Here is an 18,657-nt window from a genome sequence, read left to right on the forward strand (position 1 = left end):
TTTTAGTAGAGATGGGGTTTCACCATGTTGGCAAGGCTGGTCTCAAACTCCTGACTTCAGGTGATCCACCCATCTCAGCCTCCCAAAGTGCTGGGATTACAGGCGTGAACTTTTGACTGATGGAGAGTCAAGACAAAAACAAGTTTAAGAGATTAAAGGTGGTGCATGCAGCTAACTCAACACTGTACGAGGTAGTTTGCTTTGGTGACTGGGTGAGTGTTTGAGGGGGAACCACAGAGGAAATACAGTGCTTAATATGCCACACTTAGGGGGCATAAGTATGAAATCTTTCCCTTCCTTTTACTGCTGCCTCCCCCTGAAACCCCCACCCAGGTGATGCTTTGCAACCAATGGTTCTTCCTCTTATAGAATCTCAGTGTGCCTCCTTTCCATGACTGCTGCTTTAAGCTGTTTTCTCATCCACAGACCATGGCTCCCTGGCCTGAATTGGGAGATGCCCAGCCCAACCCCGATAAGTACCTCGAAGGGGCCGCAGGTCAGCAGCCCACCATCCCTGATAAAAGCAAAGAGACCAACAAAAGTAAGTGTCCCTCGTTTGTCTGCAGATTGGCCTCTGGTGAAGACCCCAGGAGACTCAGGTCTGATTCCTCATGACCCCTTTTGCTTGTTTCAGCAGATAACACTGAGGTACCTGTAACCAAGATTGAACTTCTGCCGACCTACTCCACGGCTACACTGATAGATGAGCCCACTGAGGTGGTCGACCCCTGGAACCTACCCACTCTTCAAGACTCGGGGATCAAGTGGTCAGGTAAAAGTGAGGCCAGCTGAGACATTCAGGAGGGAAACTTCCTGTGGTTCACGGTGTCATCATCCTCCTGTCCCTCCCCCTTTTCATTGTTCTGATGCCCTTGAAGCAAGGGTCCTGGCTAGGGATGTTACCCTCTCATCTTTTTTTTTTTTTTTTTAGAAGGAGTCTTGCTCTGTCGCCCAGGCTGGAGTGCAGTGGTGCGAAATTGGCTCACTGCAAGCTCCGCCCCATGGGTTCAAGCAATTATCCTGCCTCAGCTTCCCGAGTAGCTGGGATTACAGGCTAAGTTTTATATTTTTAATAGAGATGGGGTTTCACCATGTTGGCCAGGCTGGTCTTGAACTCCTGACCTTGTGATCCACCCTCCTCGGCCTCCCAAAGTTCTGAGATTGCAGGCATGAGCCACAGCGCCCGGCCACCCTCCCATCTTTGAGGTTGAATCAAAGCATGTTGGACTAATTGGGGGTCATTCATTCAACAAATGTGCCAGGCACTGTGGTTATAGCAAAGATGGACATTGTCTGGCTCTTATAATTCGCTGTGGGTGAACAGGTTCCAGTTACTGCTTTGGAGATAGTGTGGATACAGTGATGAACAGAAAAGGCCCCTCTTCTCAGAGAGCTTTCAGAGGGGTCCCCTCACCCAAACGTGGGCATTAGGGAAGGTTTCTAGAAAAAGAAAATATGCAGCCAGACAGCTGGGTGCAAGCAATCACTGTTTCATTTCCAAATGTATGTAGGGCAGAAGGTCTGTCTGTGAACTAGACAGCAAGGAGGAAAAAGGAGATTGGAGTGTGGGGTGGGGAGGAGAGGTAGGAAGGAAAGAGCTGGGAGGGGGAAGATGAGAACCATTTTAAAAGCCAGTGGAGTAAACAGCAGTTAAGGATGTAGCATCCCAGGATGTATGATGCCCCAAGCCCTCCATAAATTGAGGCCGATTGCTGCTGTGCAGCTGCATTCTAGAAAATACTCTGTGCTGTTTGGAACGTGACAGCCATTATCTCCGACCCTGCACTTAGCAGGTGGCTAGTGCTGTTAACTGCCTCACTCAGTGACACTGTGGCTCAGTTGAGCATGGAGCCTGGTTTTTCTGTTGCAGACCACATTGAACTCCTCCTCCCAGATGCAAATCCTTTAGAGGCACTTTACCAAGGGTTTCAGCTAAATGGGCCACAGTGGTAACTGCTTTGAAAGCTGCAGCCATGGCTGCTTCCCATCTGTAAGCCTCGCTAGACATAAGAACTTACGGCTGCCAGGCTGGGAAGGGAGGGGAGGTGGGGGGAGCTCTGAGCTCATTGCCAAACTTCTCAGTGTTTCCAACACTAAAAGTTTCATGCCTTTCTCTCTCTCCCCCATCCCACCCCCCTGCAGAGAGAGACACCAAAGGGAAGATTCTCTGTGTCTTCCAAGGGATTGGGAGATTGATTTTACTTCTCGGATTTCTCTACTTTTTCGTGTGCTCCCTGGATATTCTTAGTAGCGCCTTCCAGCTGGTTGGAGGTAAGAATGAAAGGCTGAGAGGTCTGGGGGTGAGGGGTGTTATCATGAAATGTGGTTCCGAGGGTAAAACTCAGCAAGCCCTCTGCAGCTGCAGCCTCCTGGAGCGTTTTAGGACTGGAACTGACCTCAGATCATTTATGAAGTCTATGCTTTCCGTTATAGAAGAGAAAACTGAGGCCTATACAAAGGGCTATGACTTGGCCCAGGTGGCTTAGGCCAGGAGTTGGGGCTAGAGACTATTCCAAGCTATCAGCCAGTTGAGTTTGTCCACAAACCCCAGGCAGGAAGTTGTTTGACATACAGACTTAGCTGAGGAATTCCTATATCCTCCCCACCAGAGAATTCTGGAATGAGAAAGAGTGCCCTTTCAAAAGTGGGCCCTTGCTGGGGGAAGGACAGAGCCCCTTCTCTGGGCTGCAGGAATCTGCATCCATTGTAGTTACCTTCACAGCCTTCAGGGCTGCGTGTGCCCATGCAGCGTGAGAACCCAGAAGTGAGGTCACCATGTGCTTGGTTACTTTTGTACCTCAATGGTGATGTCAGAAACAAACAGGCAGCACTCTGTCTACTGGGTGCAGGCATTTTCGGGGGCCCTCTATCAAACATTCTTTCCCAAAGCCCTCCCATTTACGGAGAGATCATGAACCAGCCCCGAGACTCACAGCCAGTAATTAGCAGGGTGAGATTCAATCTCAGATCTGGTGACACAAAGGACCATGGATTTCTGCAACCCTTGGTGCCTCTCTTGGTGTGACTTGGGAGATTTGGGGAGGTGGGCATTCATGGGAGAGCATGAGGGGCAAAAACTTCCTGAACATTGCCTTTTTTTTTTTTTTTTTTTTGAGACAGAGTTTCGCTCTTTTTGCCCGGGCTGGAGTGCAATGCATGATCTCGGCTCACCGTAACCTCCACCTCCCGGGTTCAAGCGATTTTTCTGCCTCAGCCTCCTGAGTAGCTGGGATTACAGACATGCACCACCATGCCTAGCTAATTTTTGTATTTTTAGTAGAGACGGGGTTTCTCCATGTTGGTCAGGCTGATCTGCAACTACTGACCTCAGCTGATCCGCCTGTCCTCGGCCTCCCAAAGTGCTGGGATTACAGGCGTGAGCCACCGCGCCTGGCCTCCTGAACATTGCTTCTGGGCTCCCTGGTCCATGGGAGCATCGGCTACGGGCTTTGCTGTCTGGTTATCTCAGACAAATCACCTGCATCCTCTGGGCTTCCATCTTCTTTTATACAATGGACTTGGGAATGCATTGATGGTCTCAGGTACACTCTTGAGAATAACTCTCCCAGCATTCGATTACAGGCTGGTGCTAGGGCTAAGGGTGGATAGAGAGATCTACTCTTGGAGGATAAATCTGAATTGGGTACACACCCCAGAGACATCCAGGAGGCTCATTGGCACCCACTGGTCCCAGTATAGAGTTGAGGCTGGGTTCCTGAGCACAGAAGGGCTTGCTGACTGAGGAGTGTTTGAAGAGTGGGAGGATGCAGCGGAAGGAACAAAAGTAACCAGGGGCTCACAGTGGGTCGGGAACCAGGGCAGAGAGACAGAGACAGGAGGCACCTGTGGGCAGCTAGTGGGTTTCCTGCCTTATCGGGGCAGCACCGGGAAGAGGCATGGGGAAGCAAGATTCCCTGGGTGCCTGCAGTGATGGAGGCTGGACTCTCCAACCTGTAGCCAGCTGACCTTGGATGGAGACTTCTGTTTACTCGGTGCCTACCTAATCCCCCACGATCCGGTTGTGATTGTTTTTGTTTGTTTGCTTGTTTGTTTTTCCCAGGAAAAATGGCAGGACAGTTCTTCAGCAACAGCTCTATTATGTCCAACCCTTTGTTGGGGCTGGTGATAGGGGTGCTGGTGACCGTCTTGGTGCAGAGCTCCAGCACCTCAACGTCCATCGTTGTCAGCATGGTGTCCTCTTCATGTGAGTCGGGGCACCCATGAGCCCACCTGCATTCCAGACACTTTCTTGTCTATCTGGGGGTGGGAAGTGGGGGGGGCGGGAATTCACTCTGAATATGTCCAGGCCTTGTCACCACTGTCTTCGTATCTTGCCCCAGCTACAATATGTTCCCCTCTTGATTCAAGGCAACTTCCTGTTTCCATTTCGATGGCAGGATCTGATAATAGACCCTGCTGCTGGAGTTCTCAGCTCTGAATTCTCTAGTACTGTGCTTTCCAGACCTGTAGCCACTAGCCACATGTGGCAATTTAATTTTGTTGAACTTTAATTGATTTAAAATTAAAATATAACATTCAGTTCCTCAGTTGTACTAGTTACATTTCAAGTGTTAAAGAGCCACATGTGGCTGGCACCTACCCTATTGAGAAGTAGAGACATAGAACATTTCCATCACTGCAGAAAGTTAGTTCTCTGGGACAGGGCCACTCTCAGTGCTAAGAAGAAAGACAACTAATCACATCACAAATTGCTCTGGGACGACCGAGCATGGGGGGATGGCACGCTAAACTTGTACCTGTCTGGTAATTGCTGCAGCTAGGTTGGACAGACCCTCTGAGGGGGACCAGTTTGAACTGATTATTATTATTATTATTTTCTATTTTCTTTTTAAATAGAGACTTGGGTCTCACTGTGTTGCCCAGGCTGGTCTCAAACTTCTGGGCTCAAGTGATCCTCCCACCTCGGCCTCCCAAAATGCTGGGATTACAGGCCTGAGCCACAGCCCCTGGCCAGAACTATTTTTCTTCCCAAGCCAGCATCTTAGCCAAAATTAACTAGAATGTTTCTGGTTCAGTTAGAAAAAGGTATTAAACTTTCAAAATATTTTACTTGTTTATAGCAAAAAAGATGCAGCAATATGCTGATTTTGTCTGAAAAAGTTACACTGCCTGGAATTAAGTGTCTGATATCTAGCACAGAGATGATGCTTCCTGGCTGGGCCTAGTGGCTCACGCCTGTAATCCCAGCACTCTGGGAGGCTGAGGCGGGTGGATCACCTGAGGTCGGGAATCTGAGACCAGCCTGACCAACATGGTGAAACCCCGTCTCTACTAAAAATACAAAAATTAGCTGGATGTGGTGGCGCATGCCTCCAGTCTCAGCTACTCAACAGGCTGAGGCAAGAGAATCGCTTTAACTTGGGAGGTAGAGGTTGCAGTGAGATGAGATCAAGCCACTGCTCTCCAGCCTGGGAGACAGAGCGAGATCCATCTCAAAAAAAAAAAAGAAACGATGCTTCCTTAAGGGTGAGCCTTTGTGCCATGCACAACTGACTCAACTGTACATGCAAGCCCTGGCACTCATCCACCTAAGTCCTTAATCAGTGGGTGCCTCCTGGTCTCCTTCAGGCTAGCCTTGGATCTGCAATAGGGAGGATGGAGGAAGCTAGAAAGGCACTTTCTTCAGATTCATAGTGAGGTGCAAAAAAAAAGTTTAAGAATTTACTTGCATAGAGGATAAAAACTACTTCTTTAGAGGATACCAGCATGGGTGACTTTAGCCTGCCTCCAGGCTGCCTTTCTAAGCTTGCTCATGGCACTTTTCCATCCTCTAGTGCTCACTGTTCGGGCTGCCATCCCCATTATCATGGGGGCCAACATTGGAACGTCAATCACCAACACTATTGTTGCGCTCATGCAGGTGGGAGATCGGAGTGAGTTCAGAAGGTAAGAGGCTCAAAACCAGCCTTTGCGACATCAGCTCTATTGTTCTTGGCCACGCTGTTGTAACTACTTTTAATCAGCCAAAGATGACATGCTTATCAGGTTCATTCCTGGAGTTCCTAGAAGTAACCACAGGGAAGTATGGCTAGGATTGGATCACATACTCACCAGCTGATTAGACTCAGCTCCCTGATCGGCAGAGCAGGGATAATACTATCTATCACCACTGAGTTGTTGTAGGATTAAATATACAACCCGGCAGGTTAAGTGTTCAGAGCACCTAGCACACTGAGTTCACTAAATAAATGCAAACTCTAGCTAGAAACTTAGCTGCTGGGTGGCGGAATTGAGGCAAAGCCAGTTAAAAGAGTAGGATTTATTGGGACTGGGCGTGGTAGCTCATGCCTGTAATCCCAGCACTCTGGGAGGCCCAGGTGGGCAGATCGCCTGAGGTCAGGAGCCTGGCAACATGGTGAAAACCCATCTCTTCTAAAAATACAAAAATTAACCGGCCATTGTTGCGAGTGTCTGTAATCCCAGCTACTCTGGAGGCTGAGGCAGGAGAATAGCTTGAACCCAGGAGGCAGAGGTTGCAGTGAGTCGAGATCGCGCCACTGCACTCCAGCCTGGGTGACAGAGTGAGACTCCATCTGGAAAAAAAAAATTAATAAATAAATACTGTTTTGTTTGGTCATAATTATAACTTATTAAAACTTCCACTTTCGGTCAGCTCAACCCATGCCACCTTTTCTTTGTTCTTCACTTACAAGTTAATAAAAAACAAAACGTAGTTTCTGCATATGCATAAACTCTGAAACTAGAGCAGGTAGAATGCTGGAAACTTCTTTCAAAAAGGTTAATGTGAAAATTAAGTGTTTCTCAGCCACTTCTAGCTAGTTTATTTTTTTTTTTCAGTTTTTTTTTTAAAAGGTAAGCTGTTTCATTGAAGACAAAAAAAATCCAGAACAGAGTTTTTTAAATCTGGAGATAAGATGGAATCGAGGAGGAATCTTTGAACCTCCTCAGGTGGATGCAAAATATTTTAGCTTTGTTTCCTGTGGAAACTATTCATGTTTCATCACTTTCAAGAACTTAAAAAAAAAAGTTTAAGAATTCACTTTTATAGAGGTCTTTCTAAGTTAAATTTTTTTATTGATACAAAATATTTTTACACCTTTCTGGGATACACGTGATATTTTGTTACATTCATAGAATGTGTAGTGATCAAATCAGGGTATTTGAGGTGCCCATCGCTTTGGGGATTTATAATTTCTATGTGTTTGAAACAATTGAAAACTCCAGCATAGAGGGCTTTGATTGCCTTCATACTGGTCCCCACCTTTCCAAAAGAAGGTAGCCTTCAATATACATGATACAAAAGTGCCCTGATGCAATTCTTCAAAACAGTGATTGCTGAGCTAATTATTCCAGCCGTAACATGCTTGCTGGCCCGCAGCTTCCTCATCTGGCCAATGGGAATATAGATACCAGCCACTTTGGGGATCGCTATGAGAGAACAAAAATGAGATTGTATACATGTGCACACTTCCATAGGTGACACCTAGCACAGGGTGGCAGATGATACAGGTAATGACCCACCTCACATGGTGCCCACTTGCTTAGTGACTAATCTGGCTGTCGGGGTTTCCCTCCCATAGAGCTTTTGCAGGAGCCACCGTCCATGACTTCTTCAACTGGCTCTCCGTGTTGGTGCTTTTGCCTGTGGAGGCGGCCACCCATTACCTCGAGATCATAACCCAGCTTATAGTGGACAGCTTCCACTTCAAGAGTGGAGAAGATGCCCCAGATCTTCTGAAAGTCATCACTAAGCCCTTCACAAAGCTCATTGTCCAGGTAACTTGGCTCCTTCGGATACAGAAAGAGACAAACTTCCTACCCACAACATCCCCTACCTAAGCTGACAGATACAGAGTGTCTACAACACTATTCTGGGCCTGGCACGGTGGTTCACCCTTGTTTTCCCAGCACTTTGGGAGGCCGAGGCAGGTGGATGGCTTGAGGTCAGGAATCTGAGACAAGCCTGGCCAACATGGCATAACCCTGTCTCTACTAAAATACAAAACATTAGCTGGGCATGGTGGCGTGCACCTGTAGTCCCAGCTATGTGGGGGGCTGAGAAAGGAGGATCGCTTGAACCCCGGGAAGTCAAGGCTGCAGTGAGCTGAGAATTGTGCCATTGCACTCCAGCCTGGGTGACAAAGTGAGACTGTTTTTAAAAAATAAATAGATGAATAAACACTACTCTGTAGCTGCCTGTGGAAAAGGCCAAGGGAGGCAGAACTTTAGGGCCACCTGACAGAGTGACTGACCTTGATGGTTACTTTGACTTCCATGACATGCCACCTTTATTGGGGTGGAGGTGCTTCTTAAGACTGGACACTTGGGGCCACTTTGTTCCCACTGCTGTCCTCAACCCCAGTGGACTTGATAAAGTATGATCTACCCTTTCCTGCCTAGAGCCGTCTCAGCCCCTTCGCCCTGGGTCCTTGCTAGAACCTTGTGTTTTCACTCTCACGGGTTTTCTTGGCCATTCAGTCATCCAGAAAATACCTACTGTCTGCTCCCTAGATATCGGTGCCTCTGCAGATAGAGTGAGTCCCACTTTGCCTTTCTGGGGGCTCACAGTCACATTTATCTCCTTAGAGCCCCTCTCCCTGCAACCCCCCTGGGTTTGTGTCCTAAATCGGTTCTGAGGATATGCTGATGGTCTCCTGTCTACTGTTTCCACAGCTGGATAAAAAAGTTATCAGCCAAATTGCAATAAACGATGAAACCGCGAAAAACAAGAGTCTTGTCAAGATTTGGTGCAAAACTTTTACCAACAAGGTACGTTTCCAAGAATATTCCCGGGGTGGGGAGTGAACCTTTGCATCTGAACATGAAGCTAAATCTTGCCTTCAAGGAAGGTAAATAGAAAGTCAGGGGAAAGAAATATTGGAAGTCCCTGAAAAATCAAAAGTGACCAGTGAATGCCTTTAGAAAACAAGTCCCTGAATGAATGCCGAATGCAGCTAAACAGTAGGACAGACAGACAGACTCCCTTTTGCCCCATCCCAGGGATACATTATTTCTGGTTTGTTATTTCCATGCCTCTTGGAGAAGGCTTAACTCTGCCTGCCGCTCTGTTCTCATTTTTGGAGGGACTTGTGGAAATAGTCCAGCACGCCCTATGGGTGTTGGCAGCAAGTGTCCTCTCTCTTACTTTCCAGACTCTTCCAGAGTATTCCCCCTGCTCGGGCCCAGAGCATTCTTGCCCTCTGTCAGGAACCTACCCAGCCTGCTTTGCACCTGGGTTGTGGCTTGCCCTTGCTTCTGGGGTGTACATGTATTTTTTTTTGTGGAGTGCTAAAGACTGGAGACTAAAATAAACAAACTAGATGTTTTTAAATGGTGAAGGCTGATTTCAGTTGTCCTCAGTTATTCTAAGAGATTTCTAATAAAGGTGAGAAATAAGTCTTCAAGAGAAAAGAACTGTTCTGTTGGGGCCACACTGCATGCACCATGGGTGGTGTCTGCACCCGTTCATTCCCACCCCCGCCATTGCCTCCCATTCCCCACTAAAAGCCAGTGTTGTGGGCTTTTGTCATGTTTGTCATCCAGACCCAGATGAATGTCACTGTTCCCTCGACTGCTAACTGCACCTCCCCTTCCCTCTGTTGGACGGATGGCATCCAAACCTGGACCATGAAGAATGTGACCTACAAGGAGAACATCGCCAAATGTGAGTGGAGCTCAGTGGATTGGCCACTATGACAGGTGTTTTCTGGGGGTGACATATTTATCCGTGTTAAGTCCCAGTAAGTGAAGGAAAGGACAGTAGGAGTCACCAAGTACCTGCCCTGCATCAAGCAGTGAGCAACATGCTTTTCACAGCAGAAGGAACTATGGCTTAGGAACTGAGGTGACAGGCCTGAGGTCCCACAGCAAGGGCAGAACTGGAACTTGAAGTCCGTTTCCTTTGCCAGCTCCACACCACCTCAGAAAAGCTCAACAGATTCTAGAGGGCTCCCTCTACATGCTTTGTTCAGACTCCTTTAGTCAATAACTCTAGGGGCCAGGCATGGTGTCTCATGGCTATAATCCGAGCACTTTGTGGAGGCCGAGATGGGCTGATCACTTGAGGCCAGGAGTTCGAGACCAGCCTGGCCAACATGGTGAAACCCCATTTCTACTAAAAATAATACAAAAAAATTAGGCATGGTAGCTCAAGCCTATAATTCCAGCTACTTGGGAGACTGAGGCACGAGAATCGTTTGAACCCCAGGAGGCAGAAGTTGCAGTGAGCCAAGATTGCACCACTACACTCCAGCCTGGGCAACAGGAAGATAGTCTGTCTCAAAATAAAATAACTTTAGGGAGATGACAACCTGATTTGAAGGAAGATGTGGGACCCACATAGAACAGATGTATTCACTCAATTAGTCCCTACTGTACAGCAGGCCCCATTTCAGGGCACTGGGGCTGTAGCTCTTGAACAGGCAGTGAGCTTGCATGATGCTCTGATTATTAAGAAGCTGTAATGTTTTTTCCAACACAGCCATCCTTCGTTGTTCTAATTACTCCTTACATATACTTTTGTATATCTCTGCTTCTCTCTTCTCACCCTCCCACCACATTAATTCTGAAGAGTATACCTTAATACTCTAGGTATGATTACCCCAAAGAATCAGGTTAACTTATCACCTCCCACATTCTAGGCACTATACATTCATTCATATAACCATGTTTTGCTAGGATTATCTGGGGGATGCAGAAGGGGCTTTATAATTAGCAATGCCCCTTACTTTGACTTGCCCATCAAATCCCTCAAAGCATACTTATCATTAGTAAAAAAAAATTAGACCATCGACGCATGGTCTTTAGAGACAGAACTGGGCTTAGTCTGCCCCTGAATAGTTGTGTGATTTTTAAAGCCATCACTTCATCTTCCCGCCTCATGCGATCCCACTGATTATGACATAGTCTCAGTGGTGCCCCTTGCTGCGAAGGAGGCTGAGAAGGGCTGTCTTGATTTGGGGCTGCCATCTGTTAACTAACAACCAGGAATCTGTTTGTAGGAAAGACAGGATCTGGGGGAATAAATAACAATCTGTAGCCGTGGTGGCTCCATGCCCTCCTGACAAGGTTCTTTGTGGTCTTTTTAGGCCAGCATTTCTTTGTGAATTTCCACCTCCCGGATCTTGCTGTGGGCACCATCTTGCTCATACTCTCCCTGCTGGTCCTCTGTGGTTGCCTGATCATGATTGTCAAGATCCTGGGCTCTCTGCTCAAGGGGCAGGTCGCCACTGTCATCAAGAAGACCATCAACACTGGTAGGTACACTGCCCTCACTTGTAGGCCTTTAGGGATGGTTGCTGCATGGGGTGTGGGGGAGTCCTTTAGATTCCCATCTAGCAACGGCCTCTGCATGGAGTTTCTCTCTCAGATTGGATCAGCAGCAGAAGTGAGGATGTCATTCACCTGGAAATGGTTCTTGGCGTCCTGGGTGGGGTCTAGGGAGCAGGCCCAAGCTTCCATTGCATGTTGTCAAGGTCCTGAGAAGGAGTTCATATGTAGAGAGCTGTGAGTCAGGCCTTCCTTCCTAGCAGGTTTCCTGTATGCTCAGGGCTTTACTGGCTCTGTCAAGACCCCTTAGAAAAAGGACCCCAGGTGTCCGCCCTCGCCCCCACCTCCCTTCACTCTTGTGAAGGAAATGTGATGCATAAATACATCAGCATCTAGAGGTGGCCAATGAGACTGCTGGCCAAGAGGATTTCCTGCCAAGTAGGGTGTCCTGGCCAATGAGAGCTTGCTAAGCCAATGACATCACTCTATGAAAGCTCAGTGAAATATAGCCAAGAAAATTCGCCCCCCACTCCAGGTTGTCTTGGGGGAACAGAGCAACTCTGTGTGCTTCTGGGAAATGCAGGGCCTGATCCGGTGCTAGTTGGGTGGGGGACTCAGTTGGTAGGCATGTTCCAAGCTGCTGCGTTTTCTTGATGCTTCTTAAGGCGGAAATGAAGGTTGAAGGTCGAATGTGGTTGCTGACGGGAGACCAGGGCAGGGGAGGAAGCATGCTGTCAGCACTTTCTGGAAGGAGAGTGGTTACTTGTGTGGGTTCACTCTTTCTAACCTGACCTCCAGGGAATCTGTGTTTTTGTTTTCATAACACTTACCTGCATCCCTGGTTTTTCCATCTGAATATGCGGAGCAAAATACAATGGGGAATGAAACTGGATTCTAAAACTCTACTCTGTAATCTGAGACCATATATGGGATGAGGAGGTGCCTGTACAACCTCACCCCTAAGCCCAACCCCTGCCCCAGGCCTCCAGCCCGTACCTTCCCCAGAGAGGCCGTGACATCTCTCCCTTCTGTCTTCCAGATTTCCCCTTTCCCTTTGCGTGGTTGACTGGCTACCTGGCTATCCTCGTCGGGGCAGGCATGACCTTCATTGTACAGAGCAGCTCTGTGTTCACCTCAGCCTTGACCCCCCTGATTGGTGAGTTACTCCCTGGCTTCTCCCTCTGGCCACCACTGCCATTTCCTGTCACCCCATGGGGCTGATGTGTTTGTGTTTTGTGTTCCTCCCAGGAATCGGTGTGATAACCATTGAGAGGGCTTATCCACTCACGCTGGGCTCCAACATCGGCACCACCACCACCGCCATCCTGGCTGCCTTAGCCAGCCCTGGCAATGCATTGAGGAGTTCAATCCAGGTCAGGACTCGAGGCACGGGGACAGGGGCCCTGGGGGTGGGACCACCCATGGTTTTGCAAACTGGTCTCTAACAAGAGCCAGGCTTTTCTCTGTGCTATCCAAAAGATGGAACTAATATGTGGAGGGGAAGCCATGGGTAAAGTTTTCAGGACCTTGATATGAGAACAATCAAAACTATCAGTCCTGAGAGAGGCAGTAAGACCCCATAACTGGTGGTTGTTTCAGCAAAAGTGGGGTGGCCCCTTGATATAGATGCGGAAAAGGTACTTAGGAAGCATGGACACCACCTCCCATCTCCTCAATGCCTCCTATGGGGAACTTTACAATTAGGAGAACTCCTTGGCATGGACCATCTAGGTTACTTTGTGCAAGACCTTTGGGATTTGAATTTATTTATTTATTTATTTTAATTTAATTTTATTTTTTTGAGACAGAGTCTCGCACTGTTGCCCAGGCTAGAGTGTAGTGACATGATCTCCACTCACTGCAACCTCCGTCTCCCAGGTTCAAGTGATTCTCCTGCCTCAGCCTCCCAAGTAGCTGGGATTACAGGCACCTGCCACCACACCTGGCTAATTTTTTGTATTTTTAGTAGAGACGGGGTTTCACTATGTTGGCCAGGCTGGTCTTGAACTCCAGACCTCATGATGCACTTGCCTTGGCCTCCCAAAGTGCTGGGATTACAGGTGTGAGCCACTGCACCCAGCCTGGGATTTGAATTCTTATCTCACCATTTAAATACCAAGTGACCTTTGGCAAGTGTTCTAACCTGAGCGTCAATTCCCTCATCTGAAAGATGGAGGACATAACCCCTATCTCATTAGGATTATTATAAAGATCTGATGAGGCAAAGCCATCTGTGCAAACAGAAATAGAAATTCAAGCATATAATATAAATTAACCGCATATGTCATCCTAAAATTTTTTGGTAGATATATTTTTAAAAGTAGAAACAGGCTGATTCATTCTTCAATAATGTATTTGATTTAAACCATTATCACTTTAATATGTCATCCGTCTGTCAAAAATTGAGAGTCTTTGAAATCTAGTGTGTATTTCATACTTAAAGCACATCTCAGTGTGGACATGCGGCTAGTGTATTGGACAGTGCTGGTCCACAGCCTGGGCATGGTACTTGGCACCTTGGGAAAGTGACCAAGTGCCTGACCTCTGGAGGCAGGCACCCAGGATCCCAGGATGTGAATTTCCACCTCTTCCATCTCCCACCTGTGGGACATGAGGAGCCTCCATTTTCTCATGTCAAGAAATAATGGTTGCCACTCTGTAGAGTGTTTTTTGAGGATTGAGATAATGCACAGTTGAGTGCTCCTGGCCCTCCCAGACACATAGTAGGTTCTAATGGAATCCAGGTACCCTCTGGGCTGAGCCATAAAGACAAAGAAGGCCTGGAAGGCCTGAGACTGTGCTGCCTGTGATGCCTGCTAGCTTACCTCCCCCTCCCCCTCCTCCCTACTGCCACCCGCATTGGGCAACAGGCCCCTCACCTGTCCAACCTCTTGTGTTGCAGATCGCCCTGTGCCACTTTTTCTTCAACATCTCCGGCATCTTACTGTGGTACCCGATCCCGTTCACTCGCCTGCCCATCCGCATGGCCAAGGGGCTGGGCAACATCTCTGCCAAGTATCGCTGGTTCGCCGTCTTCTACCTGATCATCTTCTTCTTCCTGATCCCGCTGACGGTGTTTGGCCTCTCGCTGGCCGGCTGGCCGGTGCTGGTTGGTGTCGGGGTTCCCGTCGTCTTCATCATCATCCTGGTACTGTGCCTCCGACTCCTGCAGTCCCGCTGCCCACGCGTCCTGCCCAAGAAACTCCAGAACTGGAACTTCCTGCCGCTGTGGATGCACTCGCTGAAGCCCTGGGATGCCGTCGTCTCCAAGTTCACCAGCTTCTTCCAGATGCGCTGCTGCTGCTGCCGCGTGTGCTGCCGCGTGTGCTGCTTGCTGTGTGGCTGCCCCAAGTGCTGCCGCTGCAGCAAGTGCTGCGAGGACTTGGAGGAGGCGCAGGAGGGGCAGGGTGTCCCTGTCAGGGCTGCTGAGACCTTTGATAACATAACCATTAGCAGAGAGGCTCAGGGTGAGGCCCATGCTCCCGACTCAAAGACCGAGTGCACGGCCTTGTAGGGGGCGGCCCAGATTGTCAGGGGTGGGAGGATGGTCCTTGAGTTTTGCATGCTCTCCTCCCTCCCACTTCTGCACCCTTTCACCACCTCCAGGAGATTTGTTCCCCATTAGCGAATGAAATTGATGCAGTCCTACCTAACTCGATTCCCTTTGGCTTGGTGGATAGGCCTGCAGGGCACTTTGATTCCAACCCCTGGTCACTCAGTAGTCTTTTACTCCAGGAAGGCACAGGACAGTACCTAAGGAGAATTAGAGAATGAACCTGGCTGGATGGATGTCTAATACTGCTCCTAGCTGGCTTGGTCAGTAGAACCTATTTTCAGACTCAAAAACCATCTTCAGAAAGAAAAGGCCCAGGGAAGGAATGTATGAGAGGCTCTCCAAGATGCGGAAGTGTACTCTCTATGACTATCAAGCTCAGGCCTCTCCCTTTTTTTAAACCAAAGTCTGAAAACCAAGAGCAGCAGCTCCATGGCCTCCTTGCCCCAGATCAGCCCGGGTCAGGGGACATAGTGTCATTGTTTGGAAACTGCAGACCACAAGGTGTGGGCCTATCCCACTTCTTGTGCCCCCCAGATTCCCCATCAGGGCTTCCTCATGTGGACAGGTATGCTAGTCCAGACAGTTCACTTGCAGTTTCCTTGTCCTCATGCTTCGGGGATGGGAGCCACGCCTGAACTACAGAGTTCAGGCTGGATACACGTGCTCACCTGCTGCTCTTGTCTTCCTAAGAGATAGAGTGTGGCAGATGGAGGAGAAGAAAGTGAGGAATGGGTAGCATAGCATTCTGCCAAAAGGGCCCCAGGTTCTTAATTTAGCAAACTAAAGCCAAATTAAAAAGCATTGAGGCTAAATAATGCTCCTCTCCTGGTCAGATAACAAAAACCCTCCCTGTTGGATCTTTTGAAATAAAACGTGCAAGTTCTCCAGGCTCCTAGCCTGCATGCTGCCACCTTGAATCCCAGGGAGTATCTGCGCCTGGAATAGCTCTCCACCCCTCTCTGCCTCCTTACTTGCTGTGCAAGATGACTTCCTGGGTTATCTTCCTTCTTTCCACGCACCGACCCATTGGAATCTCTTTCCAAACGTTTTTCCATTTTCCCGTAGATGGGCTTTGATTAGCTGTCCTCTCTCCATGCCTGCAAAGCTCCAGATTTTTGGGGAAAGCTGTACCCAACTGGACTGCCCAGTGAACTGGGATCATTGAGTACAGTCGAGCACACGTGTGTGCATGGGTGTGCTCCTTCTCATCCTAGATGCCTTCTCTGTGCCTTCCACAGCCTCCTGCCTAATTACACCACTGCCCCTGCCCCACCCTCAGCCATCCCAGTTCTTCCCGGCCAGTGAGCTCCAGTCTTATCTAGGAAAGGAGTGGGTGTAGCCGTGCGGCAAGACTGGGGCCTCCCCCATCCCAGCTTCTCCACCATCACAGCAGGTCAGGATATCAGACAGTCCTCCCCTGACCCTCCCCCTTGTAGATATCAATTCCCAATCAGAGCCGAGTACTCTATATTTATAGTCACACCCCTGTACAGCATTTTTCATAAGTTATGTAGTAAATGGTCTGCGTGATTTGTGCTTCTAGTGCTCTCATTTGTAAATGAGGCAAGGTTCTTCTATGAAATGTAAAGAAAGAAACCACTTTGTATATTTTGTAATACCACCTCTGTGGCCATGCCTGCCCTGCCCACTCTGTATATATGTAAGTTAAACCCCGGCAGGGGCTGTGGCCATCTTTGTACTCTGGTGATTTTTAAAAATTGAATCTTTGTACTTGCATTGATTGTATAATAATTTTGAGATCAGGTCTCGCTGTGTTGCTCAGGCTGGTCTCAAACTCCTGAGCTCAAGCAGTCCGCCCACCTCAGCCTCCCAAAGTGCTGAGATTACAGGCGTGAGCCACCACCAGGCCTGACTGTAATTTTTTTTTTTTTTACTGGTTGTGGGAAGGGAGAAATAAAATCATCAAACCCAAAAGGAGTGTGTTGTTTTTAATTACAGGGAAATAGGGACCTCCTTGGATCTGTTTTATAAAAATGTGAGGTCTCCTTTTACCTCGTTGCACTGCTGAGAGCAAGATGGGTCACCAGCAGCTGTACTGGAGCCACCCGCAAAAATTCTCGCTCTTGTCGCGTCTGTTCAAACCGTCACGGTCTGATCCGGAAACACGGCCTCAATATGTGCCGCCAGTGTTTCCGTCAGTACGCGAAGGATATCGGTTTCATTAAGTTGGACTAAATGATCTTCCTTCAAAGGATTATCCAAGGCATCTACTCAATGAAAAACCATGATAGTTCTTTGTACATAAAATAAACATTTGAAAAAACAAAACGAAACAAAAAATGTGAGGTCTCTTCCTTCACTGAACGTCACTACCCACCACTTACCATCTGACCCTCCAGCTGCATAATTTGTGGAGCCTCTTGTTCAAAAACCTGGGGAAAAGTGTCATTTTATATTGTGCAATGCCAATTTCAAACACAAACATAAGGCCTATTAACTCGTCTGTAGAATCATTGACATGACATAGCTTTTGTGTGTAGCTCACACATGTATTTTATTCCTACGAGAACAGTGAAAGCATTGCACAAAACTAAATTGTTTTGATTTCACTACTTTTTTTTTTGAGACATTGTCTCGCTCTGTCGCCCAGGCTAGAGTGCAGCGGTATGATTTCTGCTCACTGCAACCTCTGCCTCCAAGATTCAAGCGATTCTCCTGCCTCAGCCTCCCAAGTAGCTGGGATTACAGACGCATGCCACCACACCCAGATAATTTTCGTATTTTTAGTAGAGACGGGGTTTCACTATGTTGGCCAGTCTGGTCTGGAACTCCTGACCTCAAGTGATCCACCTTCCTCGGCCTCCCAAAGTACTGGGATTACAGGCGTGAGCCACCCCGCCTAGCCTGATTTCACTTTTTGTGCAAATTCTGCCAACGTTCTCTGTCTTCCTGATGAGTAAGGAAGAACTGAAAGGAAAAAGAGCAATGGGCCACCCTTTCCATATGAGGGTTTTTCAGCCTAAGTGAGAAAAGACATGGTAGGGTTTCTTAGTTGTGCCTTGCTTGTTTCCTTGGAGTGCCATTACCTTTTTGCTGCATTCAAAGAAAGTTCTGGTTTGAATGGAAAGTATGGCCTTTCAGTGCTGTGCGTTCTGCCAACCACTGTGCTAGTCAAAATAATAACATCTTGGTTGGGTGTGGTGGCTCATGCCTATAATCCCAGCACTTTGGGAGGGAGGCTGAGGCAGGTGGATCACAAGGTCAGGAGATCCAGACCATCCTGGTTAACACAGTGAAACCCTGTCTCTACTAAAAATACAAAAAATTAGCCGGGCATGGTGGTGGGCGCCTGTAGTCCCAGCTACTAGGGAGGCTGAGACAGGAGAAACACTCGAACCCAGGAGGCGGAGGTTGCAGTGAGCCAAGATCGTGCCACTGCACTCCAACCTGGACAAAAAGAGCTAAACTCTTAAATAAATAAATAACTTGTTAAGAGAGAGTTGACTTTAAGAAACATTTGTAGGACTAAGCTGGTCACACCTTTTTGTAGGCCAGCTATGCTGAGGGCTGAATCCATATTGCAGAGCACAGTGAATTTGGAATCACTCAGATTGCTGGGTTCCACTCGTAGCTCTGTCATTTACTGTCTCAATAGCAACTTCCTCATCTGGAATATGGGACAGTAACACTTGGCTTCCTGTGATTATGAAAATGAAGCAATGTATGTAAATATTTAGCCAGGGTGGGTTTACTGTAAGTGCTTGGCATATGGCTCTGCCTCAAAATATAGGGGATGAACATGCATGGCAGATGTACAAGATACACTTCCCACGCTTGTTTGCATTTTTCTTCCTCTGAGTATTTCCAAAGTGACATGCCAAGTCAAGAAG

The 18,657-nt window shown here is 48.0% G+C and overlaps 1 protein-coding gene, 1 long non-coding RNA gene and 1 pseudogene across 5 annotated transcripts in view; 2 read left to right on the plus strand and 1 right to left on the minus strand.

Moving 5' to 3' along the window:
- SLC34A2 (solute carrier family 34 member 2) overlaps nucleotides 1-16,741 on the plus strand; it is a 31,686-nt gene extending 14,945 nt beyond the window's left edge. For 2 of the 4 annotated variants that reach the window (XM_063619751.1, XM_055245896.2), the window contains exons 2-13: nucleotides 427-541; nucleotides 638-772; nucleotides 2,143-2,271; nucleotides 4,061-4,204; nucleotides 5,796-5,907; nucleotides 7,563-7,758; nucleotides 8,656-8,751; nucleotides 9,526-9,646; nucleotides 11,070-11,237; nucleotides 12,290-12,406; nucleotides 12,499-12,623; nucleotides 14,153-16,741. In XM_063619751.1, the coding sequence (XP_063475821.1) occupies nucleotides 430-541; nucleotides 638-772; nucleotides 2,143-2,271; nucleotides 4,061-4,204; nucleotides 5,796-5,907; nucleotides 7,563-7,758; nucleotides 8,656-8,751; nucleotides 9,526-9,646; nucleotides 11,070-11,237; nucleotides 12,290-12,406; nucleotides 12,499-12,623; nucleotides 14,153-14,764 (2,067 nt within the window). In that variant the 5' untranslated portion in view covers nucleotides 427-429 and the 3' untranslated portion in view covers nucleotides 14,765-16,741. Of the gene's footprint in view, nucleotides 1-426; nucleotides 542-634; nucleotides 773-2,142; nucleotides 2,272-4,060; nucleotides 4,205-5,795; nucleotides 5,908-7,562; nucleotides 7,759-8,655; nucleotides 8,752-9,525; nucleotides 9,647-11,069; nucleotides 11,238-12,289; nucleotides 12,407-12,498; nucleotides 12,624-14,152 lie in introns of all 4 variants that reach the window. The other 2 variants (XM_063619750.1, XM_055245895.2) reach the window with 1 other exon arrangement.
- Nucleotides 7,036-14,243, minus strand: LOC134732795 (uncharacterized). The gene is made up of 2 exons (XR_010116331.1): nucleotides 14,130-14,243; nucleotides 7,036-7,624 (listed from the first exon to the last, which is right to left on the minus strand). It is a non-coding gene; the product is annotated as an uncharacterized lncRNA (long non-coding RNA).
- On the plus strand, nucleotides 14,881-17,107 carry LOC134732793 (small ribosomal subunit protein uS14-like; annotated as a pseudogene).
- Nucleotides 17,108-18,657: the final 1,550 nt, after the last annotated feature.

Source organism: Symphalangus syndactylus, chromosome 16 (genome assembly GCF_028878055.3).
Source record: "Symphalangus syndactylus isolate Jambi chromosome 16, NHGRI_mSymSyn1-v2.1_pri, whole genome shotgun sequence".
Lineage (NCBI taxonomy): Eukaryota > Metazoa > Chordata > Mammalia > Primates > Hylobatidae > Symphalangus > Symphalangus syndactylus.